Consider the following 25943-nt stretch of genomic DNA (forward strand, 5'->3'; position numbering starts at 1 on the left):
TGAGCTCACTCCTATGCGTTTCTTTTTGCTGGTCAGGAACGGAGAGTCTTTGACAGGTAGGGCCATGTAACACCCCCGATGTCATGCTACACTAATCTCCCCCCTACTGGTTGCCTTCTCATCAACATTTCTATGCTAATTGCCACTTGTACAAAAATCAAAGTCAACTCAAAATTCAAATTGCAAGTGAGAAAACATTTCTTCAAATGGTCAAACAAAAATGTTTACAATATTATAAATAATCCTCTGGTATTTGTCGAAGATGAATGAACATTAAATAGATTTTTAAATTACCCCTAGAAATATTTTAGTGGATCAGCGGAATTAAATAAACACATTTTAATTCAAATATAAATTTGAACAGTTCCAATTGACCTCAGAACCTTGTTGTGCAACCCTGTAGGATAGCCTAGTATTTATGTGCTAAGTCTCGCATTTAACAAAAATCATCTGACCGCAAAAAGTAAATGCAAAATATTGGAGAAAACTACAAAACAGTAAAAAAAACTAAAATAAAAAGATAAAGACTGGCACAACCGTGCACTTGTAGCCCAGTGCTACAGTGTCAGCCCAAGCCCACAATGGCTTTTCCTCCCACCTCTGTACAGAGTCGGGAAGGCCATGGCCTGGTGGACGCGTGCCCGCCGTCCACGCCGACGACTGACGCCGTGTCGAGCATCCGGCGGAACCACGTGATTGATAAGAACACCCCGCACGCCCTGGACAAACCCTAGATGCTTTTCCCTCACCCCTCGCCTCGCTCTCACCCTCATAGTACCCCACCGCGCCGCAGCCGCCATGGTTGTCGTCATCGCCGCGGCCACCGACTTCCCCGGCGCCTGAAAATCTGTCCAGGAGCTTCCCCACCTTCGTCTCCTTCGACTACGTCCACCAAATCGAGTTGAGCCGCCTCGTGTTCTCGGTATCGAGCACATCTTCGTCGCGTACATCGCCGGTGCCGGCGTCGTTTGCCGCTGCTCCGGTCCGTCCCCCGCCTCCCCGTCCTCATCATCCAACTCGCGGTGAGCTTCTACTTTGGATCCCCTCTTCTCCGGTCTCGATCCGTTCCGTATGCCGCCGCCCCGCCACCGACGCGCCCGTGCCCTTTGCTCTCTCGCACCGTCCATGCGCGCGCGGCGCCTGCTCGCCTACCCCTGGTGTGCTGCTGCCGCCGCCGCTTCCGCCTTTGCTTTGCTGCTACTCTGCTCCATGTTGCTCCGCTGCTCACTACTGCTGCTGCGTATGCTAGTTGCTGCCTTGGTTCTGCGTTATAGCTGCTGCTCCTCATGGCCATGGCCGTCGTGGCTTAGCGCCCATGCATGCTGGACCATGCCCACACAATCGTGGCACAGCCACTCAACGTTAGGCACGGCTGTGCCAGTGGCCGGCCCAGTTAATTAGGAGTAGGTTAGATTAGGAGCTAATTAGCACTAGTTAATTTATGTGACAATGACATGTGGGTCCCTTTCAATTAGATTAGTTTTATTTATTTGTTTAGGTACAACCTATGACATGTGGACCACTCCCTGCCCTTTTGACATGTCAAAGTTGACTTGGTCAACTCGGATTAAAACAAATTAAAATAAAACCAGAAACTTTAGAAATTGTTTAAACCTTTGAAAATTAATAGAAAATAACCCGTATGTCAAATGAAAAAGTATTATACATGAAAGTTATTCAGAACGACGAGACGAATCCGGATACACAGCCCGTTCATCCGCCACGCATCCCTAGCATAGCAAACACGTAATTTTTCCCCTCCGGTTCACCGGTCTAAAAACACGAAACACTGGGGATATTTTCCCGGATGTTTCCCCCTTTCACCGGTATCACCTCATACCGCGTTAGGGCACCCCTAGCACCGCTACTTGCCATGTCATGCATCGCCATGCATTTGTTTGCATTATATTTATTGTTTCTTCCCCCTCTTCTCTCGCTAGACACCGAGACCGACGCCGCTGCTACCTAGTACGACTACGGTGTTGACGACCCCTCTCTCTTGCCAGAGCAAACAGGCAAGCCCCCCCCCTTGATCACCAGATATCGCCTACTCTACTCTCTATACTGCTTGCATTAGAGTAGTGTAGCATGTTACTGCTTTCTGTTAATCCTATCCTGCTGCATAGCCTGTCATTGTTGCTACAACTGTTGATACCTTACTTGCAATCCTAAATGCTTAGTATAGGATGCTAGTTTATCATCAGTGGCCATACATTCTTGTCCGTCTGCTATGCTATACTATCGGGTCGTGATCACTCGGGAGGTGATCACGGGTATATACTTATTCATAATATATGATACTTGTGATGACTAAAGACGGGTTGGCTCGTAGGAGTACCCGCGGGTGATTCATGGATTGGGTCCGAAAGGACGTTTGTCTCGACGGCGCTCTGAGTGGATCTTTGTGGCGAAGCGACAGGGTAGTTTGAGACCACCTAGGAAAGAGGTGGGCCTGGCCCTGGTCGGCGTTCACAGCTCTTTCAAGATAACACGTTTAACGAGATCTTGGTATTTGATCTGAGTCTGACTATTGGCCTATACGTACTAACCATCTACGCGGGGACAGTTATGGGCACTCGACGTCGTGGTATCAGCCGAAGCCTTTGTGACGTCAGCGACTGAGCGGCGCGCGCCGGATTGGACTGGAACGCCTACTAGGCTAGGTCTGCTTCCGGCCGCGTTCGCAACGTGCAGGTGTGCAAAGGGCGATGGGCCCAGACCCCTGCGCCATAGGATTTAGACCGGCGTGCTGACCTCTCTGTTGTGCCTAGGTAGGGCTGCGACGTGTTGATCTTTCGAGGCCGGGCATGACCCAGGAAAGTGTGTCCAGCCAAATGGGATCGAGCGTGTTGGGTTATGTGGTGCACCCCTGCAGGGAAGTTAATCTATTCGAATAGTCATGATCTTCGGTAAAAGGACGACTTGGAGTTGTACCTTGACCTTATGACAACTAGAACTGGATACTTAATAAAACGCACCATTCCAAGTGCCAGATACAACCGGTGATCGCTCTCTCACAGGGCGACGAGGGGAGGATCATCGGTTAGGATTATGCTATGCGATGCTACTTGGTGAACTTACCATCTACTCTCTCTCCTGCTGCTGCAAGATGGAGGTTACTAGAAGCGTAGTCTTTAAAAGGACTAGCTATCCCCCTCTTATTCCGGCATTCTGCAGTTCAGTCCACATATGATACCCTTATTCCATTTGATACCAATGCATACATATGTAGTGTAGCTCCTTGCTTGCGAGTACTTTGGATGAGTACTCACGGTTGCTTTGCTCCCCCCTTTTCCCCCTTTCTATTCTCGTTTGCTGCAACCAGACGTTGGAGCCCAGGAGCTAGACGCCACCGTCGACGACGACGACTACTACTCAGGAGGTGCCTACTACTACGTGCAGCCCGTTGACGATGACCAGGAGTAGTTTAGGTGGATCCCAGGCAGGAGGCATGCGCCTCTTTCGATCTGTATCTCATTTTGTGCGAGCCTTCTTAAGGCAAACTTGTTTAACTTATGTCTGTACTCAGATATTGTTACTTCCGCTGACTCGTCTATGATCGAGCTCTTGTATTCGAGCCTTCGAGGCCCCTGGCTTGTAATATGATGCTTGTATGACTTATTTTATTTGTAGAGTTGTGTTGTGATATCTTCCCGTGAGTCCCTGATCTTGATCGCACACATTTGCGTGTATGATTAGTGTACGGTCAAAATGGGGGCGTCACCGGCCACGATCTGAGACGTCGGATCATGGGCTACCGACTTGGACGTGGGTTCAGCCCACGTCTCTCCATGTGCGGCCGCACATATATATGTGGGGCACTGCCAACCCTAGCCGCCGCGAAAAACAGAACGCATCTCCATCTCCGCTTCCACGCCCACGTCGTTCCTCTGTTGCTGCTGCCGCCGGCGACTCCATCCCGTTCACCGCGTACACGATTGACGGGAGAGCAGGCCTCCGAAACCCCGCCTCTCCGGATCCTGTATGGTAGAGGGGCGATTAGGTTTTTGGGTAGCGACTACGTGAATACTCGCTTCTGTTCATCTACGTCCGCACCACCTTCGTCATCACCATGTCGACCGACGCCGACCGTGCCGCCGCTAAGAAGGCCGAGGCCGACAAGAAGGCCGCCGAGGATGCCGCTTCTTTTTACTGGTCAGGAACGGAGAGTCTTTGACAGGTAGGGCCACGATCTGAGACGTCGGATCATGGGCTATCGACTTGGACGTGGGTTCAGCCCACGTCTCTCCACGCGCGGCCGCACATATATATGTGGGGCACTGCCAACCCTAGCCGCCGTGAAAACAGAACGCATCTCCATCTCTGCTTCCACGCCCACGTCATTCCTCTGCTGCTGCTGCCGCCGGCGACTCCATCCCGTTCACCGCGTACACGGTTGACGGGAGAGCAGGCCTCCGAAACCCCGCCTCTCCGGATCCTGTACGGGAGAGGGGCGATTAGGTTTTTGGGTAGCGACTACGCAACTGCTCGCTTCTGTTCATCTACGTTCGCACCACCTTCGTCATCACCATGTCGACCGAAGCCGACCGTGCCGTCGCTGAGAAGGCTGAGGCCGACAAGAAGGCCGCCGAGGATGCCGCGGCTGCTGTCACCGCAACTGCCACCGCATGGCCGATTGGAGGGTATACATCGCTTATCCCTCTCGTGTTTCTTTCTGTTGTAGCAGTACTAGCGATATGCGTAGATGTTTCTACTATGTGCGTAGTACATGCTCTGTTAGATCGTAATCGGTGTGTTATCAATGTTGCTCATGATTTATTCATGGATTAATTTAATCGAAAAACTGCCTATTTACTTATCACCCATGGCCCTAGGGCCACCGGAGACAGGCGGACCGGCAGTGGCGTCGCCATGAGACAAAGGAACCATAACTTTTTTGAAGGAAGAGGCGGTGGCAAAAGTCAAACCTCACAAGCGTTAGAAACGTCAAACGCCACAAACTTTGACCAGGCTTGTTAAGAAAAACATTTAATTTAGAATGACAAACATATATCATTAGATTCAACATAAGACGTAGTTTCATATTGATATATCTGGTATTATAGGTATAACTAGTTTTCTCTATAAAATTGGTCAAAGTTGGCAAAGTTTGAATTTTTTAGTAAATCTATACGCACTACATTATGGAACGGCGGACATGATGGCCAAGTTGTCCTCGTTGTGAATGGCATGCTTTTGGAACCTGCCACAACCACTTCTCATCGCACAATTGACTTCATGATAAGAATAACTAGAAATGTCAACTTACTTACCTAGCCTCCTTCTCGCCATTCAACAGCATGCTTGATAGTGTTCCTCTTGTAATCCCACCTACCACCCGTCCCGTTCATCTTTAAAAAAATTCTAGATGCGATACTCCGCATTCAAATTGTCCCATTTCTTCTTCAATAGTGATTTGTATACTCCAAACCAATCATGGTTTCAAAGTGCTTTGCTACATCCTCGAAAGCCAAGGATGTAAGGGTGTGTTTGGTTGATTGCCAACACATACTTGTTGGTAAACAATTTGGTCAAACCCGAGTGTTCGCCTCACTCCATGCGATGGCCATTCTTCAAATGAATAAGTGAAATTAATAGGAATACACCCTGGTTCACAACCAGCTAGTCAAGAGTCAAGATTACTGGTGGTGGTGAAGAACTGATCTAGACAAGGAGCTAGGGCTCGAGGAGAAGGATATGGAGGCGCCGGGTGCTCACCTTGCCAAATGTTGATGGTGAGGACCTGCTACTATGGGTGAAGACCTACTCCTATTGGTGAAAATCTATTGTTGATGGTGAGGAGCGCGCTGAGAGTGGTGTCGTCAACTTGGGATGCATAAAGCTAGACGAGGAGCAGTGGAGGGCGGCAACCTCAGTGAAAGGAGGAAGTGAAGAGGGGCGGAAGTCCGATGATGAGAAGCAAAGAGCGGTGCCATCGATGATGGAACGGAACAGAGGGCTTGGGATCCAACCGAGTGTTTGGTGCTACTCCTATTATTGGTAGCCAATGTAATGGGCCCTTATTACTTCACTCTGGTTGGATTGGGTAGTATCTTCCTTCTTCCATGATAAACTAGATGATACCATGCACGTTGTTGCAAGACTTGGTTGCAATTTTAATGAGATATTGGTTATATGAAGCACAAATTAATAATATGTGAAATAAAACTAAAAATACATATGATCTATTGTATTTGATTATTCTGTGGTGAAAATATTTACTTCATATAGTAAGTACCACAATATAATGAAAATCTTTTAGCATGCATGTTATGGTGGGCCTCTGATGATGTGACATTTGTGGTGAGGTAGCATGTGTGCATTATGAGATAAATAGAAGTAGTGAGAAATCAATTAGTAATGGAAAACTTTTCTTCATGCATGTTGAGGTGGGCCTTTGATGAGTTGGCATTTTTGGTGAGGTGGCATGTGTGCATGTTAAGATAAATAGGATACAAGATTTGGGAGCAATGAGAGCTATATGGAGGGTGCACACAAAGAGCCCCATGGGAAACCACTGTGGATCTCACACGCTACTCATGTGATCCCACAGGCGGTAGGGAGGCATGACCCCTCCCTCCCGGGCCATGTGGGAAGTGGCACCGATCCCCCTGTGTCGTTTAGTCATCCGAGAAGTTTGATCTTGATTTTTTAATGTAATTTTTTAGTTCTCGAAGTTTCTTAAAACCACAACAATACAAAAGGGATACCTTCCTTGCATTTTATTAGTGTCGGTGTAATTTTCAGCAATAATAATCATATGGGAGGTATACGCATAGATAATTCAGAGGGATACACAAGAGACAAGGATTTACCCAGATCCAGACCTTTGAGATGCCCTACATCCCGCCTTTGAGACCGTAGGCGCTTCGTCATCGACGGGAACGTCTCCTCCTACTGAAAGCGCATCGCGGGAAATTCTGAAATAAATTCAAAAATAATGTCAGCACCAGGACTTGAACCCTGGTGGGCTGGAGATATCACTGTCCACCTAACCATCCAAGCACAGATTAGTTCGCTGATAGCATGTATGTTGTGCCACGTGTTGAGAGATGTGGTAAGGAAATGTCTTAAAGGCTATGAGGTGTATTGAGCATACTGATCGGAAGGCCCCTACCTCCTCTTATATAGATGGAGAAGGAAAATGTTACATGGGCATGAGTCGCTTTATATGGATCTACTAAATATACATGTCTTGTACCAAAATCACAAGTTAGACGGTACCTCTTCCAAAGGTCACTCTCACCTCCTCTTGTGATGACAAGTGGCTCACTACATCACTGCATGTGTGATACTTGCCATAACCTGAGTGTTTTATATTTTTTCGTTCATTTGTATTTTCCATACATTTTGCTTCACGCGATGTAACAAAGAAATAAGTAAAGTAAAAAAACATGAACAGAAAAAGTAAATTAAAAAAACATGAAAACCTAAGAAAAGCCAAGCAAAATCCCCAAAACCCAAAACAAACCGAAAACCCACAAAACATGTGCAGAAATATATAAAATGTGTCATGTGTATGCACTCAGCGAGCGGCACGTGGCGGCGGCTGGATGCACCACACGCCACCACATGGGCTTCTTCTTAGTGATTGCTCGAGGTCCCTGCAAAGGGGTACCCTCCAGTCAGTCGCTCTTGTATTGTACTTCAAGTAGAGACGCCCCATAAACATAGTGGGCTTGGTGTCACAGGCCTAGGCCACCTCGCGGTGGGCTTTGTGACTAAATATATTTTTTGGACATATAAATCATATTTTGATGATCTAATTAATTATTATTTTTCTGAAGTGCACTGGACAGGAATTTGGTGAATATGGTTTCACTGGGGAAATATCTGGTACTCCCACCCCTAGGGTGCTCCCGGTGCTCCAAAACTAGGTAGCAGATTTTTAAGTGTTCGGAAAATTCTGAAAAAAAAATCCAGCACATTGACACAACAACAAAGTATGTTGTCAAAAAATTTGAAATCAAAATTTGAAACTTAGCTTGAGAAACATAAATGACAAATTCAGTAAATAATACACAACATAAATTGGGCTTTAGATTAAGCCCATTATTACATTGATGTCCATTTTGTCATTTTTGTATCTCGAGCAATGCTTCGAATTTTGATTTGAATTTTTTTACAACATACATCGATGTTGTGACAATGTGCTGGATTTTGTTCAGAATTTTTTTAACATTTTAAAATGTGCTACCGAGTTTGGAGCACCGGGAGCATCCTAGGGATGGGAGTACCAGATATTTCCCCTGGTTCCACATGTACCCCTCATGAATAGTAAATTCGAGAAAATACTAGAAAAATAGGCTGAATATTTTTGTAACATACATAGTCGACTCATATACCCATGTATGAAGTTTCATGAAGAAATGACATCCATGGTATTTTGGGCAAAAAATGACAAAATCGACGCTATGTTAAAGAACACTGTTTGTTAAATAGTACTAAGGACCTAAATATATTTTCTACACTAAGGATACCACGAGTATCGTTTCTTTATGAAACTTCACACATGAGTGGAATGGTCGACCAAGTTTGATAATCCCAAAATTTCAGAATTTTTCAATTTGTCTACTATTTTGTTTCAAATTTGCTATTGACGTGGGTGTGCGTGGAACCATGTTACATGTTTACCTGTGTATTTACGTACATGTGAGCCTTATATAAATACTCCAAATGGAGGGAGCACCATTTTGCGCAGGAAATAAAAATCAGAAGGCGCAAAGAGATTACTCAGTCATTTGATCTCGTGTAACCTCCAATGAAGTATGCAAAGGTGAAACCACAATGATATAAAAACCATCATCCTCTACAAAAGGGATATGTGAGGAGATGAACAGGCAGTTGGCGGGCAAGAAAGCTGCTGCAATACAGAGTTCAAGGCACACGCCACTGACGAATGACTCATTTCCAGACATTACTGATTATAGCTCAGATCGATGCCCATAATTAATAGTCTCCCTCGTCTCTCCAGTTAAGCTAAAATTGTGACTCAACAAATTAAATGTTCAAGAGACCACGTGCATGCAAAATGTATCTTAAGGCATCACGACATGGGGATACAGAATACAGAAAATGGTGCACTTTAGACTCCGAATGAACAAGGAGAACTTCAGCCAGCGCTTCTCCCCCCCTCCGACCCACATAAGCATCATCGAAACACGCAACCAGGGCGGTCTCTTTCAGTCATCAGACACCTTGGGGGAGCACTCGGGCGTCTTGGGGATCGCGTCCGAGGCCTTCTTCGCCTTGTGCGCCTCCACCGCGGCTTTGAAATCATCCCTGATGCCAGTGTCCTTGAATTTGAGGGCGAATGTGGTGAGCCCGCTCGGCGAGTCCCCGGTGCTGTTGACGCAGGCGAACGTCACGCCCTTCTTCTCCATGTCCTTCAGCGCCATGTCGTCGTACAGGCTCGCGTTCAGGACCAGCCGGTAGTTACCCTTGGCCCTCATAACGAGCCGGGACCTCTCGCCGCCAGACACGGGGACGTTCAGCTTTAGCTCCCCTTTTCCTCTTTCTTTCCAGCCCCCATCGAGGTACTCGTACATTGCGGAGTCTGCGGTGAACACGGCCACCTCGTTCTCTTCGCCTGTCTCCACTGGGCCCTCTGGCATGGTGAATTTCTTTGGTGCTTCTGCTGCAGCAACAAGCGATGGAACAGAACTCCCGTTGTTGTTTGTACCACCGATATTGAAAGAAGGGAAGGATGAACCATCGCTCTTTAGCCCAAATAGGGGAGCATTTGTGCTCTCTTTAGAAGCTGAGCCAAAGGAAAATGATGAGGCTGAAAACCCAGTTCCAGCCAGACCTGTGAAGGCATTATGGCCACTTGACACATTCATAAAAGAGAACAGAGGTGTTGGTGATACATCCTTGGTCCCTGATTCAGATTCATCTTTCTTCTCAGCACCGTCCTTGCTGCTTTTATCTTCATCTCCACCTGCATTCACTTCATCCTTGGTCCCTGATTCAGATTCATCTTTCTTCTCAGCGCCGTCCTTGCTGCTTTTATCTTCATCTCCACCTTCATTCACTTTAGCACCTTCATCTTCTGTTTTACCCTCGATTCCAGATGTCTTGCTGTTATCTACCTTGGGTTCTCCAACCAGCACTTTGTCCTCACCAGTTCCACCCTCTGTGCTGCCTGCCTTGTTATCAGTTTCAGTAAGTGAAGAGTGTGCTTCCATTGGCGCATTCGACTTGTTTTCTGCATTTGACTCATTCAGGCCCGATTCATCCTTTCGAATCTCTGCTACCTCATTAAAATCTGCATTCTTGTCAGCATCTTTCCCACTTCCATTGCTGGCCTCATCAGCTTTCTCAATTGAGCCCCTTACATTTGACGTTGTGACATCAGAAGGTGGAGGTTTTGAGACAGGAATACTTGCTTGAACACTGGAATCACTTGTGGTAAACTTAATTGCAGAGAAAGGATTAGAAGAAGGAGCTGACGACGGCTGCTGGCGCCGAACCTTTACAATTTTTCGGGTTGCCATCACTTCCTCACTAGCTTTCTTAAATGTTCCCCCCTCTTGCTCCGATGAGTCATCATCAAGCTCAGGATTGTCCTTGTTGATTTGTTTATCTGCAACCCTCTTCCGAGAGGTTTGAGCATGTTCCTCATCCGCCATCTTAGGACCTTTGAGTACCTGGATATGAAAACATCAGAACAAACTAAGCAAAAAGTAATAAACAACTTCATAGGGCATAGCACAGTTTAGACACACAAATTTGACTATGCATGCTCCATTTTTTGTAGTACACCAAGCCCATTCACAGAATTAACTTCAAATAAACCAGGAAAATTGAAAGGCATACACAAACATAACGGCAAAATAAGGAAAATGTAACCAAGAGAAGACAACAGGCATACACAGAATGGAAAACCATAATGTAGGCAGACAAGGTTAGCCAAAGTGCAAAGATGAATGTGTAATCTCATATCATGTATTATGGTACTTGCACCTGTGACTAAGAAACAAGCATAACGGCAGTTTCCCAACTTCACATAGGAACTGTAAGAGCATCTCAGACGGGATCCCAATCCCACCAGCATTGCTGCTTTCTGTCTACAACCATCCTCATCAGTGGCGTATATATATTATTTCTGGGTAAAATTTTGTTTGTTGCTTGAGCAACAAAGATAAAATACAGGTCAAACTAAAATTTTAGTTTCTTGTCTGCAGTTAGGTTTTGGCTCGACTGTTTCAAAGATCAGAGGGTTTACAGCCAAATATGTTGTTAGTTAACATGTAAAGATTGCTCTTATATGTTGTTAAATCCACAATATGCCTAGGTGTGTGAATTACATAGAATTATTTCAATGCTTTGATATTAATTCAAATTTGTGATATCATTTCTCTTTTACTTGTCAGTGTAGTTTATTACTATGTTGCTATAGCTAAGCAACCCTGGCATGCATAGTTCTTTCCGTCCAATTACCTGACATCTGGGAACAGAACCAGCATGGTGTGGGGCATTCAACCGCGGATATTCTCTGTGTGCTAGGTAAGATGTAGCAACAGTGAGCTCATCATTGCCGGATGACTACAAATCCAAGATAAATTGCACTACGACGACGCATTGCGATGTGGTGGAGGAACAACCAAGAAGCGAATGGCTTTGCATATATAGACCAGACAAAAATATGGCCATTAAACTAGCGCTAACAAATACAGCCATAAAAATACATTTTTATTTAAAGGATATCAATTAAATGTGGGAGGGTGGAATATAGGTAGTGGAAAATTGAGTTGGGAGTCAGTTGGAGCACGAAGAGATATGGAGATGGAATTGTTTAGAGACGCCCAAGAAAAAAATACCACACAATATTCCTGAACGAAAGAATATGTCGCCTCTATAATAATATATCAATTGGTAAGCTCTGTGTTTGAGGAAAACAAATATTCTCCCGCAACACGATGTTGGCATAGTACTAACATACCACAGTCAAGGTAACATCTCCTAGAACTAGAAGCTTGCTTGTTATATGCGCAAAATTATGCTTATACATGTAGGTGGTATTTTAACATCTAAAGCAGGAGAATTTGTATATATGAGCGATGAGAAATATTTTACTAAAAGGTACAAATCAAATCCAGCCTACTAATGCATGGAAACTCCTAGTCCTAATAGCTCCGAAGCTGCAGTGGTCCAAGGAGAAGTTTATCGTTTGGACATTGAAAGAAGTTTAATGAATTACACATATGAATATTGCAATATTATGTGGAAGGACATTTGTTTTCTTAGAAAAAGATACATCTCTGTAAGCTGTGCGAAAAATAAGTAGATCGAAGCACTAGTTTTTCTTGTGTTTGTTTGCACATGGTAGAGACCAAATATTTGTTTTGCGAAATTTTGAGAATCCATAGTGTATTCCCACATGTACAAGTGGGAATTCTCAGGTTTTTTCTTTTTTTACTTAAAGTTAAAATGCTTCTGAAGCTTTTGGGTGAAAAAAAACGAAGCTCCCTGCAGCTCAGGAGCCAACTGTCTACTGTCCTGATGTGGTGGACAAGGAGCGGATGGCTTGGAGTCAGGATGCTTGGGGAACGACTCTCACCACCGCATCGATCCAAGCCATCTCCTGGTGTACGCGCATCAAGACACATCCTTTCCGTCGGGCACAAGAGGCCTACTGTTCCCCCAGAAAAATTCAGCTGCGTATGACAAGTAATTTCTGCAAATCTATACACCCACGCATGCTATTCTTGTTTCATCCATACACACATAAGAACAGAGCACGCACACATAAATGAATCAAGCAGAAAACATACATCCGCAGGCAATTTAACGGAACTTTTACCTCGAGGCGAAGCTCGGACGCAACTGGGCGTCGGGGCGAGCTTGGGCCGCGACCTGGGCTCCCGCGGAGGAGGGCTGGGGCTGAGATGCGGTCCGACGGAGGGAGGGCTCGGGAGTGGCTGGGGTCGACGGAGAGGGGGTGGTGGCGGCGGCGGCGGCGCAAACCCTAGCACCGGTCTCTGCTCGCCATGTCGCCCGCGGCGGTGGGGAGGAGCGGAAGAAAACGCTTCGGTGTGCGAGGGGAGGAGAGAAACAGGAGTGAAGTGTTCGGTTTGCGCTGTGCCCACTCCACGCGACCAAGCCCGATGCAGGCCACGTGAAGGTCGCCGTACTGGGACGCCAGGGATATCTTCCGGTGCACCCGGTGCGGGCCAAAATCTGATCGTTTAATCGAAAACCAGCATAATGAATCCTAATTCAAAACTTTGCCCCAGTCTGATCTCTTTTTTCATAACGCACTCACTAGTGGGGCTATGCTCAACACAATAGCGCAGATCATAGGGGCGTTAAAGACCCTACCAGCGTGTGCTAGCAATTTTTTTGGACACCGATAACTGTCTTGAGAGGCAACAGACTGAACGGAACGTTAGCCGGGGTTATGATTAGATGGAACGTTTTAGTTCGATCCAAACAACCCCCAGCCCAAACACCTCCCACACGCTGGACCCCGCTAATGGGCCACAAGCATTGAAAAGCCAAACGATGCTATTTTCTGGATAAAGAAGGAAACTAGTTTTTGTTGTTATTGTTAGAGTTGTGTCGAATATTATGTACAAGGTAGGTTACAGCTGGACTCTGAGTAGTATTGTATTTAGATAGGATATGAAGTCGTGTTCAAGTAGGACACTTGTATCCTAGGCTTCTCTCATATATAGCGAGGGTAGACACACGATGTAACCTATGCCAACATAATAGCACCAGAACGCAGGGGAAGCTGGCGGCTTGTGTCGACGTCCAGGGCGACTGGGTGCGGTATTGTAGTGGTGTCATGGAGAGGAGCGCCCATAGTTAGGCCCCGGAGATGTAGCCATATCGGTGAACCTCATTAACAAATCTCGGTGTCGTGCTCGTGTGATTGGTGGGTCCTTCGATGAGGGACGGTATGCCTCGGTTTTATTCTAACAAGTGGTATCAGAGCGGATAAAATCCAACATGATACGACAGTACATTGGAAAGCTTTGGCAGGAAGTGCAGCGCTAGCATCGAGAGTTGAGCCAGGAGTTGCTTTCATGTGAAGATCAACTAGTTGTATCCTCTACTAGTAGTATACATGTAATGTACTTGGACATCACATGGATAGCTCAGGTAATTTTTTATTTGTCAGCCTTACAATGAACCAGGGCGCCAACGGGTAGCAGGTTTGAGGTGGAGAAGTTCACAGAACTGAAAATCTTGGATTATGGCAGACAAGGATGAAAAATTTGTTGCCACAACAGGGATGCTGGAAGGCATTGCGGGAAGTCATGACAACTGAGATGGAAGTATCATGTGATGGATGGGAATTCGTGAAAGACGATATGGAAGCCTCGAGCGTGTCATACAATCGAACGAGATCACCTGGGTCGGACTAGACAGTCTGACGGATCGACGTGAGTCGGTTGATACAGAAGATGGTGGTGAGATCGGCGATGACGACATAGGAGCGTGGTGCTGATAGTGACTGACTTCTGGGCATGGAAACACGTGGCGCGGGCCGAGGGCTTGTGCGGCTTCGACAAGACTATGGGGCGGGGTCGATTCAAGACGGTGCGCACATGAGAGCTTGAAGTCGACGGGGCGCGTGGGTGGACTGATCATCTAGCATGGAGTCATGTTGAAGGTGGAGCTGGAGTCTGGAAGACTTCACTCGGTGCTGATTGAGGGGCTACGGCGTAAGTGCACAGAGAGTCGAAGCCTATTCAGCAGGGAAAAGCGAGTGACATGCAGTTCAGACTGGAGCCCGGTGGTTTGATGGAAGTGTGAAACTCGTCATCGGTCGGTGATGATCGATGGTACTCTATAGTGGGGGTTGAGTGGTGTGGGTTTGCGGCCCTTGAGACTCGTCCGTGACAGCAGTGGCTCGACGCGGTAATAGCGGTGAGGCGTGCGGTTAGCACGGGACATGGAGACGAGCCAGGGCTCTGGTGGTCATACATGTGGTGAGACAACTGCGAATTTGACTCGGGATGACTACAAGCAATGATGAAATTCTTCAAGTTTGAGACAGACGGTCAAGGAAGAGCGGTGATGTTGAGTTCAGGTAACTCTTATGTTTGACACCCAATATGTGAGTTGTTCACTTTCATGCAGGTTTGCGATCAATGTGTGATGGCGTTGGACTAATACTCTGGAAGTTGGGAGCACAAACTATAGTAACAAGGAACTTAATTTTGCTCGAGTGTTGACTGTGGTCAAGAAAAGAAGGGACTACAAGTTGCAGGTGGAGTCACATGGATTCTTTGAAGTAGCAGTGGTACTCATGGGAAAAACTCAAGTCCAATGTATATGGAAATTTGACGCATTGATGAATTCAAGGCGGTGGAGAATATTCGTCAAGGTGGAGTTTGTTAGAGTTGTGTCAAATATTATGTACAAGGTAGGTTACAGCTGGACTCTGAGTAGTATTGTGTTTAGATAGGATATGAAGTCGTGTCCAAGTAGGACACTTGTATCCTAGGTGTCGGTGTCAAAACCGGCGGATCTCGGGTAGTGGGTCCCGAACTGTGCGTCTAAGGTGGATGGTAACAGGAGGTAGGGGACACGATGTTTACCCAGGTTCGGGCCCTCTCGATGGAGGTAATACCCTAAGTCCTGCTTGATTGATCTTGATGATATGAGTATTACAAGAGTTGATCTACCACGAGATCGTAGAGGCTAAACCCTAGAAGCTAGCCTATGATATGATTGTATGTTGTCCTACGGACTAAACCCTCCGGTTTATATAGACACCGGAGGGGCTAGGGTTACACATAGTCGGTTACAAGGGAGGAGATCTACATATCCGTATTGCCAAGCTTGCCTTCCATGCCAAGGAAAGTCCCATCCGGACACGGGACGGAGTCTTCAATCTTGTATCTTCATAGTCCAACAGTCCGGCCAAAGGATATAGTCCGGCTGTCCGGAGACCCCCTAATCCAGGACTCTCTCAGTAGCCCCTGAACCGGGCTTCAATGACGATGAGTCCGGCGCACAGATTTGTCTTCAGCATTGCAAGGCGGGTTCTTCCTCCGAATACTCCATAGAAGATTTTGAACGCAAGGATAGTGTCCGGCTCTGCGAAACAAGTTCCACATACCACCGTAGAGAGAATAATATTTCCACAAATCTAATCTGCTGACACATTTAGCAACATGACATCATGCCATGGCCCGGTCATTATTCGAACCGTTTTTCTCAACCAGCGCTGCACATATCGCGAGGTGGTTTTCTTGCACGTCTTGTCGAAGCAGAGATTGTGTCCCCCTTATTACGGGATTCTCATCAATACAGACGTGGGTAACCCAATCGTGCCTGTTGGTATGACTCCTCGATTTTAGGCAAGTCCCAAACGGCCACGAGGAGGACGCTTGATATTCACCCTCTTTATAAAGAGGCCAAGGCCTGTCCTTTTTTTCCCCTCTCATGCTTAATCGAATCCTTCCCCCGCCTCGAGTTCCAACACCCAAGGCTCAGGTCAGGCACTTCGGACCTTCAACCATGTCCGGATCCAACCTTCAAGGTTGGTGGATGCCTTCCTCTGTCACAGAGGAAGACATCAAGAAGCTAAGAGAGGCCAGGTATTTGACCCTCGAAATCTCGCATAGGCTGCCTGCTCGAGGGCAGGTCATTCCCACTCCCGAACCCGGCGAGAGCATTGTATTCATCTCTCACATCCTCCGAGGGCTAGGCCTCGCTCTGGATCCCTTTGTTAGGGGGCTCATGTTCTATTATGGGCTGGATTTCCATGACCTGGCCCCAGATTCCCTCCTTCACATCTCATCGTTCATCGTCGTGTGTGAGGCCTTCCTCCGCATTACCCCACACTTCAGCCTGTGGCTCAAGACTTTCAATGTGAAGCCGAAGATGATCGAGGGGCGACACGCAGAGTGCGGAGGTGCCGTAATAAGCAAAAGTGTTGATGTTCCGTGGCCAGAGGGTTCCTTCCCAGAGGTGTCCAATTTATGGCAACGGGAGTGGTTTTATATCACAGCTCCCCGGAGTACCAAGTGGGTAGCCGCTCCTGCCTTTCGCTCGGGCCCCCCACCACAACTGACGTCATGGATCAACAAGGGGCTGAACTGGGGGCCAGTAAATGATGTGCCGATATTGCAGAGTCGCATCCGAGATCTCCTTGAGAGAGATGTCAGCCTGATCACGGTAATGCAAGTCATGCTAGTTCGTCGAGTCCCGCCTTGCAAACGTCGACCCCTCCGTATGTGGGAATTCAACCCGGAAGGACCGCGAACTATTCAGCACTTCCTCGGCATGACGCTCGAAGAGATGTACAAATTGTTCTTCGGACCACAAATAAAGTGTCCGGACACCACCGTGGATGCGGGTCTGAGCTGTAATCGCCCGGATACCCAAGTAAGTAATCCCGTGGCTGAACACACTGTCTTTTTATTTATCATAACATCATTCTGAAAAGTCGCTCCTTGACCAGGACTGGGTAACAAAGGCGAAGATGATCAGGTGTTTGACCCCCCTTCCCGAGGGCTCGGCCGATCCAGTACTAGCCAGAATGCTCGAGCTGGCGCCTTATCAGGCGCCCTCAGGGGAAGATAAAGGGGGGAAATAAAGAGGCTGAAAACAGGCCTCACTCATTATTCATCCCAACCGGGGGAATTAGCGCCTCCGCAAAGGAGGACAACCAGGGAGAAGAATCTGAAATTCCCTCTCCCCAAGGAAGGAAGAGGACCACCTCTGAAGACCCGGAAACAAAGGTTTCCAAACGGGGGAAGAAATCTTCGCCAGAGGGTCCTGCCTCGGAGGGTACTCTTGCCACACAGTGCCCGCAAGGGGGTCATCCCTCTACCGAGCTGTAAGTAAACAAAAAGTACTTAATAGTAAAAATATCATACTTTACTTCTGAAGATAATAACCGAAGCATATATCTTGTAGTTCGGATCGTAGCCCTTCTCGACAGAGTTCGTCTTCGAGGGATCTTCTTCCAGAGATGATGGAGAGCGAAACACCTCCCCATGCCACCCCGCCTCATGAGGCGGGCGAACCTGAAGTGTCATCGCGGAGGGTTTCTCCTGATATGCCAAGGCCAGAGGGTAATCCTTCGGCCACCTGAAGTCCTCAGTATTCGGCTCCTAAAGAGATCAATAGAAAGAGTTTGGAACCGTCTGGTGTGCGATCGGACGCACTGAAGGATCTTCTGGAGCAAGCGGCCATCTCAGAAGCGCATCGTACGCTAATGGGTACGGTGATTGAGAGTATTTCATCCGCCGAAAGCGGGTTGCATGAAGCTTTTATGAGTCTGCTGAAAGGCTTTGAGGTATGTGGGACAGTGTATGTTTTTGATAGTACCGCACACGTTAGGTGTGCCCTATGTAGATAGTAGCCCCTGAGACTATAGTTGCCGTCGAGAACGGCGGCAAATAGAGGATCATAGTCCCAGGTAATAATCAGGCTGCCTTTATGTGCAGATGGCTGAAGGTCCGGTGGCTAGCCGGACTAGTGAGTTTGCCGAGCTAAAGCGGCAACTTGATGCGGCAGATGCCGACATCGTGCTTGTCAACAAGCGGCTCGACGAGGCACAGGGTATGTGATTTCTCCGGTGATCAACACATAGTAAGAGGAGCATGATGCTAGTATCTTTAATATGTTGTGACTGCAGATGGAGCCGCCACCGTGGAGACCCTTCGGGCGGAACTTGCCCGAGCCAAGGAACAAGCCAGGAATAGTGATGCGGCCGGTCTAAAAGCAGTCGAAGAGCTGAGGGCCGAACAGGCTGCGCATTGCCAAAGCAAGGAAAAAAATAGCCAAGATGGCCGTTGAGTTGAAAGATGCCGCCGACCGTTACCAGCTTCTTGAAGAAGAAAGCCAGGCGAAGGCGGTGGACCTGGAGAAGGCCATGGTAGCAGCCTAGGAAGCCCGCTCTAAAATCAGAGCGGCGAAGGAGGAGTTGCGTCAAGCTGGGGATATCGCGGCTGGGAAGCCATTTTTGTTGCGGACGAAGTTCGGAGATCCGAAGTATGCCCCTCTTGATCAACTATGGAGTTCTACAGACGCATACGTGGATTTGGCAGCCAGTGCTACTGATGCGGTCGAGTACTTCAAAGATCAAAAAGATCGTGAAGTGGAAAGGCTATTCTGGTCACAGTTCCATGTTCCAGTGCGTCCGCTGCTGTTGAATGAGCAAATGACCGAGTGGGCCGAGCTCCATAGGTTGTCCGTGCTTGCCATGAGGTCTGTTGTGGATCATCCGTGGCCGGAGGGGCCAAGGCCGAATAGTTATTTTAGTCTAGTGCAACAGTTCCTTGGTGCTGTGCCGCACATCGATGCTATGAAGAGGTCGGCGTGCATAGAGGGTGCGCGTATGGCACTTGCCCGTGTTAAGACATACTGGGCAGAGATGGAGGCCACCGCTATTGCAACCCAGAGTTCGGCCGTAGGTCGGGTACCTGCCGAGCACTACTTTGAAGAAGTCCTTGAAGGCGCTCGTTCAATAGAGGCTCAGTGCTCGAAGAATATTATGTTCTAGTGACATGTATTCCCATTGTAAAAACAATGTTTTATTGAGTTATAAGGGCTGTGTTTATACTTTTGCCTGAAAGTATTATGATGCCTCCTGTGCGGCCGTTTATGTATATATGTATATAATCTGAAAGTTTGCAGTCGTCGGCTTCAGCCCCCACGCATATAATGCGGGGGTGTTCGCAAAAAACGCGTATTCACACTTGATCCAACGCCTTGGTCCATTAAGGAGGTGGTATCGCAGTGAATGAGGCAATCGGACTATATTGCTTTAACACTTTTACTTAGCCATAGGAGTTTGACGGTGGGGCTACTATATAGCCCCTGGTACCTCCGCGCTCGTCCGAATACGGTGCGCGTACGTACATGACCGGGAAACGGCCCTTCGTTAATGCATAGGAATCCCGAAGATTCTGCTAAGTCATCAAGTGGTTGACCAGTCTCGCGCTTTATCATGACAGTCAGTTTTCGGCTTTCTCTACTGAGGTGCTCATCCGGATGAACCAGGGCACAATCGCAGTAGTTCTCCTGGTGCCGCCTTAGCCGATAGAGCGGAACGTAAGGTAGCAAAACACGGGAGTCGGGCAAACCCAACATTTGACCAAAGACATGATTCGGAGCTGATGCATATAAGGCCAAACTCGCGACCCCGAACACTCCCTAAGGTATTCGATCTTTATAACATATTCCGGGCTGAACAATGCCCTTAATAATAAACCCCGTGTGTCCAGGTACGTGTAATATTCTGACGTGGCGAAATGCCAATAACGTCAGCATCCTTCTCGGTTGTATTGAGTATCCGAAGGATGTGATCAACAAGAGACAGTAAAAAAGGTTTACGCGGGGTCTTAATCTGAAAAGAAACCTTTGAGCGGGTCCCTGCTGCACGTCTGCGCCTGTGTCTCCGTTGTGCCGTGTCCTGGACGGGTGTAGCATGATTGTCATCTGTAAAAGAGAAGAACTCAGGTGAAAGTTGTCGTGCCAAAAAAAAATTGGTTATTCTCGATAAACCATTAAAATTCAAGATAAGTCAAGTTGAACCGAACTAGCCCTGATTACACGCGGGAAGCCCCTGGTACCGTCTATGAGGGTTTAACCATCAAACCAATCTCAGGTATTTCTAGTGATGCGTCGGACTCGTCTAACCGTGTCCGTGGTCTTGACGACTTGTCATTTATTCTAGTTGGTGAGGCCGTCTAGTGCTCAGCTATTAAAGCCGCCGCACGTTCTTCCACGCGTAGAGAACGCTCAACATTTCCACTAACTGTGATGGTGCCATGTGGACTGGGCATCTTAAGTTTGAGAGAATCGTAATGTGGTACTGCAAAAACGAGCGAAAGCCGCTCTTCCGAGTAGTGCTTGATAGCCGCTTCGGAAGGGAGCGATGTTGAAGGTTAACTTTTCGCTTTGGAAGTTGTCGGGAGAACCGAATACAACCTCTAGTAATAGAGAGCCCGTACGGTGGGCCTCTGGGCCTGGTATTACTCCCTTGAAGGTAGTACTACTGTGGCTTATTTTTGTCGGGTCTATCCCCATTTTGCGGACTGTGTCCTGATATATCAGATTTAGACCATTGCCGTCGTCCATAAGGACTCGTGTGAGATGGTATCCGTTTATTACTGGGTCTAACACCAAGGCAGCCAATTCTTCATGTCGGATTCTTGTCGGGTGATCCCTGCGATCAAAAGTGATTGGGCAGGCCAACCAGGGGTTGAACTTAGGGGTGACGGGCTCTATGGCGCGTATGTCTCGGAGTGCATGCTTGCTTCTCCTCTTCGTCACGTGGATCATGTTTACTGTTTTAACCTCTGGTGGGAACTTTTTCTGTTCTCCAGTGCTTTGCTGGCGAGGTTCATCCTCGTCTTTGCTTGGTGTCTCCCTCCCCTTGTGTTCGGCGTTTAGCTTACCGGCCTGCTTGAAGACCCAGCATTCTCTGTGGGTGTGATTTGCAGGTTTATCGGGGTGCCATGAATCTAACATAGTTTGTCTAGAATCTTGTTTAGGCTGGACGGTCCATCTCTGCTGCCTTTGAAAGGCTTTTTCCGCTGACCTGGTCGAGAGCCCCTGAATCTGTCATTTACTGTCGTATTATCTGGGCTGTCTTCTTTATTTCGACACTTGCTTTTACTGCGCCGTGGTTTTCCATTGCCATCCCTTACTTCGGATGTGCTTGGGTCGCTGGTGCTACTGCGGGCTAACCAGCTATCTTCGCCCACGCAAAAGCGGGTCATGAGGCTTGTCAGGGCTGCCATTGTTCTCGGTTTTTCTTGGCCGAGGTGTCTGGCGAGCCATTTGTCTCGGACGCTGTGCTTGAAAGATGCTAAGGCTTCGGCGTCCGGGAGTCGATGATTTGGTTCTTCTTAGTGAGAAACCTGTTCCAAAGCTTTCGGGCTGACTCTCCAGGCTGTTGAATTATATGACTTAAATCGTCTGCATCCGGAGGTCGGACATAGGTCCCTTGAAAATTAGCCCGAAAAGCATCCTCGAGCTCCTCCTAACTTCCAATTGAATTTTTGGGGAGGCTTTTCAGCCAGTGCCGGGCTGGTCCTTTAAGCTTGAGGTGCAAGTACTTGATGGTGTGGAGATCGTCTCCGCGAGCCATATGGATATGGAGGATAAAGTCCTCAATCCAGACCCCAGGGTCTCTGGTCCCGTCGTACGCCTCTATGTTCACTGGTTTGAATCCTTCTGGAAATTCGTGGTCCAGCACCTCATTGGTGAAACATAGGGGGTGTGCGGAACCCCTGTATTTGGATGTATCATGGCGCTCGGACGGTTGTAGTATTCGGTTTTGATTTTGTGCCGGAGCGCGCTTCCTAGATCCATAGATGGATCTGGTCATACTGGATTTTTGGCGCAAGTCTTCACGTGGATCGTGTGTTGACTTATGTGCGGCCTTGTTAGCCGCTCTATCGTGGCCATAAGGTGGTTGATCCGGCCGGTTGGCCGTTTTATTTTTCGGCTGTGTGGGCTCTAAGGCCTCATCGTCGAATTCAGGCAGTAGCTTGTGCTTTGGATAGCTCTTTGTGTGGTAACTTCCACCGTACTTTTCTTCGTTGTCGAGCACTTTGTTCCATTTGCAGCTGAGCGTATTTTGTGCGGCCTTAAGCCTTTGCTTCTGCTTCTTCAGACTCCTCGATGTGGCAATAAGCCTTCTGCAGAGGTTCTCTTGTTCCAAGTGCCTTTCCAGGATGATGTGTGCATCTTCGCCCGGACTGTTTTCCTCCCCGGAGAGAGGTTGATGAGCTTTATCCTCGGTGTCGTCGTGTTCGGATATCGGATCGGTACTATGTTCGTCGTTTGCAGTTTCGTCGTGCTCTGCCGTTGGGTCAATATGGTCGTCGTTTCCTCTGGAGTCGACTGGGGTGTTATTTTCTCTTGCGCTGTTATTGCTGTTTTTGCTATGGCGGGACTTAGAGCAGCGCTGCTGACGTCGGCGCTTTGGTTGCTTCTTGGAGGGGTCATCCTCCGCTGTCTCATCGCCATTGCCTTTGCTACCTCTTGAGCACCGCATTGGTTTTCCCCGAAGAGGAAGGGATGATGCAGCAAAGTAGCGTAAGTATTTCCCTTAGTTTTTGAGAACCAAGGTATCAATCCAGTAGGAGGCTACGCGCGAGTCCCTCATACCTGCACAAAACAAATAAATCCTCGCAGCCAACGCAAATAGGGGTTGTCAATCCCTATGAGGCCACTTACGAGAGTGAGATCTGATAGATATGATAAAGATAATATTTTTGGTATTTTTATGATAAAGATGCAAAGTAAAATAAAGGCAAAGTAAATAGCAAATTAGTAGGAGAACAATATGATAAAGATAGACCCCGGGGCCATAGGTTTCACTAGTGGCTTCTCTCGAGAGCATAAGTATTCTACGGTGGGTGAACAACTTACCATTGAGCAATTGACAGAATTGAGCATAGTTATGAGAATATCTAGGCATGATCATCTATATAGGCATCACGTCCGAGACAAGTAGACCGACTCCTGCCTGCATCTACTACTATTACTCCACTCATCGACCGCTATCCAGCATGCATCTAGAGTATTAAGTTAAAAACAGAGTATCACCTTAAGCAAGATGACATGATCTAGAGAGATAGACTCATGCAATATGAAGAAAACCCCATCTTGTTATCCTCGATGGCAACAATACAATACGTGCCTTGCTGCCCTTACTGTCACCGGGAAAGGACACCGCAAGATTGAACCCAAAGCTAAGCACTTCTCCCATTGCAAGAAAGATCAATCTAGTAGGCCAAACCAAACTGATAATTCGAAGAGACTTGCAAAGATAACCAATCATACATAAAAGAATTCATAGAAGATTCAAATATTATTCATAGATAGACTTGATCATAAACCCACAATTCATTGGTCTTAACAAACACACCGCAAAAAGAAGATTACATCGAATAGATCTCCACAAGAGAGGGGGAGAACATTGTATTGAGATCCAAAAAGAGAGAAGAAGCCATCTAGCTACTAACTATGAACCCGTAGGTCTGAGATAAACTACTCACACTTCATCGGAGGGGCTATGGTGTTGATGTAGAAGCCCTCCGTGATCGATGCCCCCTCCGGCGGAGCTCCGGAACAGGCCCCAAGATGGGATCTCGTGCATACAGAAAGTTACGGCGGTGGAATTAGGGTTTTGGCTCCCTCATCTGATCGTTTGGGGGTACGTGGATATATATAGGAGGAAGAAGTACGTCGGTGGAGCAACAGGGGGCCCACGAGGGTGGGGGGCGCGCCCCCTACCTCGTGGCCTCCTGTTACGTGCCTTGGCATAGGGTCCAAGTCTCTTGGGTCTTATCTGTTGAGAAAATCACGTACCGAAGGTTTCATTCCGTTTGGACTTTGTTTGATATTCCTTTTCTTCGAAACCCTAAAACAGGCAAAAAAACAACAATTCTGGGCTGGGCCTCCAGTTAATAGGTTAGTCCCAAAAATAATATAAAAGTGGATAATAAAGCCCAATAATGTCTAAAATAGTAGATAATATAGCATGGAGCAATCAAAAATTATAGATACGTTGGAGACGTATCAGCCTTCTTTGGGGGTGTTCACCATGTATATATCACATGATGGGGTGGCTGTCCAGCGCTCTGTGGGCACTGGTTCCTATTCCTCTCTTGCATCGTCGTCCGTGCTGTCGATGTCTTCGGAGTCGAAATCGAGCAAGTCGGTTAATTCGTTGACAAAGGCTACTAAGTGGGTGGTGGGTGGGTGATAACCCACAAGTATAGGGGATCGCAACAGCTTTTGAGGGTAGAGTATTCAACCTAAATTTATTGATTCGACACAAGGGGAGCCAAAGAATATTCTCAAGTATTAGCAGCTGAGTTGTCAATTCAACCACACCTGGAAACTTAGTATCTACAGCAAAGTGTTTAGTAGCAAAGTAATATGATAGTGGTGGTAGCAGCAACAAAAGTAAACACAGCAAAAGTAATGTTTTTGGTATTTTGTAGTGATTGTAACAGTAGCAGCGGAAAAGTAAATAAGCGTAAACCAGTATATGGAAAACTCGTAGGCACCAGATCAGTGATGGATAATTATGCCGGATGCGGTTCATCATGTAACCATCATAACATAGGGTGACACAGAACTAGCTCCAATTCATCAATGTAATGTAGGCATGTATTCTGTATATAGTCATACGTGCTTATGGAAAAGAACTTGCATGACATCTTTTGTCCTACCCTCCCGTGGCAGCGGGGTCCTATTGGAAACTAAGGGATATTAAGGCCTCCTTTTAATAGAGAACCGGAACAAAGCATTAGCACATAGTGAATACATGAACTCCTCAAACTATGGTCATCACCGGGAGTGGTCCCGATTATTGTCACTTCGGGGTTGCCGGATCATAACACATAGTAGGTGAGTATAGACATGCAAGATAGGATCAAGAACTCACATATATTCATGAAAACATAATAGGTTCAGATCTGAAATCATGGCACTCGGGCCCTAGTGACAAGCATTAAGCATAGCAAAGTCATAACAACATCAATCTCAGAACATAATGGATACTAGGGATCAAACCCTAACAAAACTAACTCGATTACATGATAAATCTCATCCAACCCATCACCGTCCAGCAAGCCTACGATGGAATTACTCACGCACGGCGGTGAGCATCATGAAATTGGTGATGGAGGATGGTTGATGATGACGGCGGTGACGAATCCCCCTCTCCGGAGCCCCGAACGGACTCCAGATCAGCCCTCCCAGAGGTTTTAGGGCTTGGCGGCGGTTACGTATCGTAAAACGCGATGATTTCTTCTCTCTGATTTTTTTCTCTCCGGAAGCAAATATATAGAGTTGGAGTTGGCGTCGGAGGGCATCCAGGGGGACCACGAGGTTGGGGCGCGCCCTAGGGGGGGGGCGCCCCCCACCCTCGTGAGAAGGGTGTGGGCCCTTGGTGTTCATCTTTGGCGAGGATTTTTTATTATTTTTTCTAAGATGTTCCATGG

At 47.3% G+C, this 25943-nt stretch overlaps 1 protein-coding gene and 1 long non-coding RNA gene across 2 annotated transcripts; one reads left to right on the top strand and one right to left on the bottom strand.

Moving 5' to 3' along the window:
• The first annotated feature begins 739 nt into the window (after nucleotides 1-739).
• On the top strand, nucleotides 740-3632 carry LOC147960993 (uncharacterized). Its single transcript, XR_015611130.1, has 2 exons — nucleotides 740-1022; nucleotides 3326-3632. It is a non-coding gene; the product is annotated as an uncharacterized LOC147960993 (long non-coding RNA).
• Nucleotides 3633-8767: 5135 nt separating this feature from the next.
• LOC125519168 (nuclear pore complex protein NUP50B) lies at nucleotides 8768-13091 on the bottom strand. The gene is made up of 2 exons (XM_048684047.2): nucleotides 12806-13091; nucleotides 8768-10649 (listed from the first exon to the last, which is right to left on the bottom strand). Exon 2 carries the CDS (start codon nucleotides 10629-10631, stop codon nucleotides 9183-9185), a length of 1449 nt encoding a protein of 482 aa, XP_048540004.2. The 5' UTR covers nucleotides 10632-10649; nucleotides 12806-13091; the 3' UTR covers nucleotides 8768-9182.
• Between the last annotated feature and the right edge of the window lie 12852 nt (nucleotides 13092-25943).

This window comes from Triticum urartu, chromosome 7A (assembly GCF_056163025.1).
Source record: "Triticum urartu cultivar PI428250 chromosome 7A, HENAU_Tu73, whole genome shotgun sequence".
Classification (NCBI taxonomy): domain Eukaryota; kingdom Viridiplantae; phylum Streptophyta; class Magnoliopsida; order Poales; family Poaceae; genus Triticum; species Triticum urartu.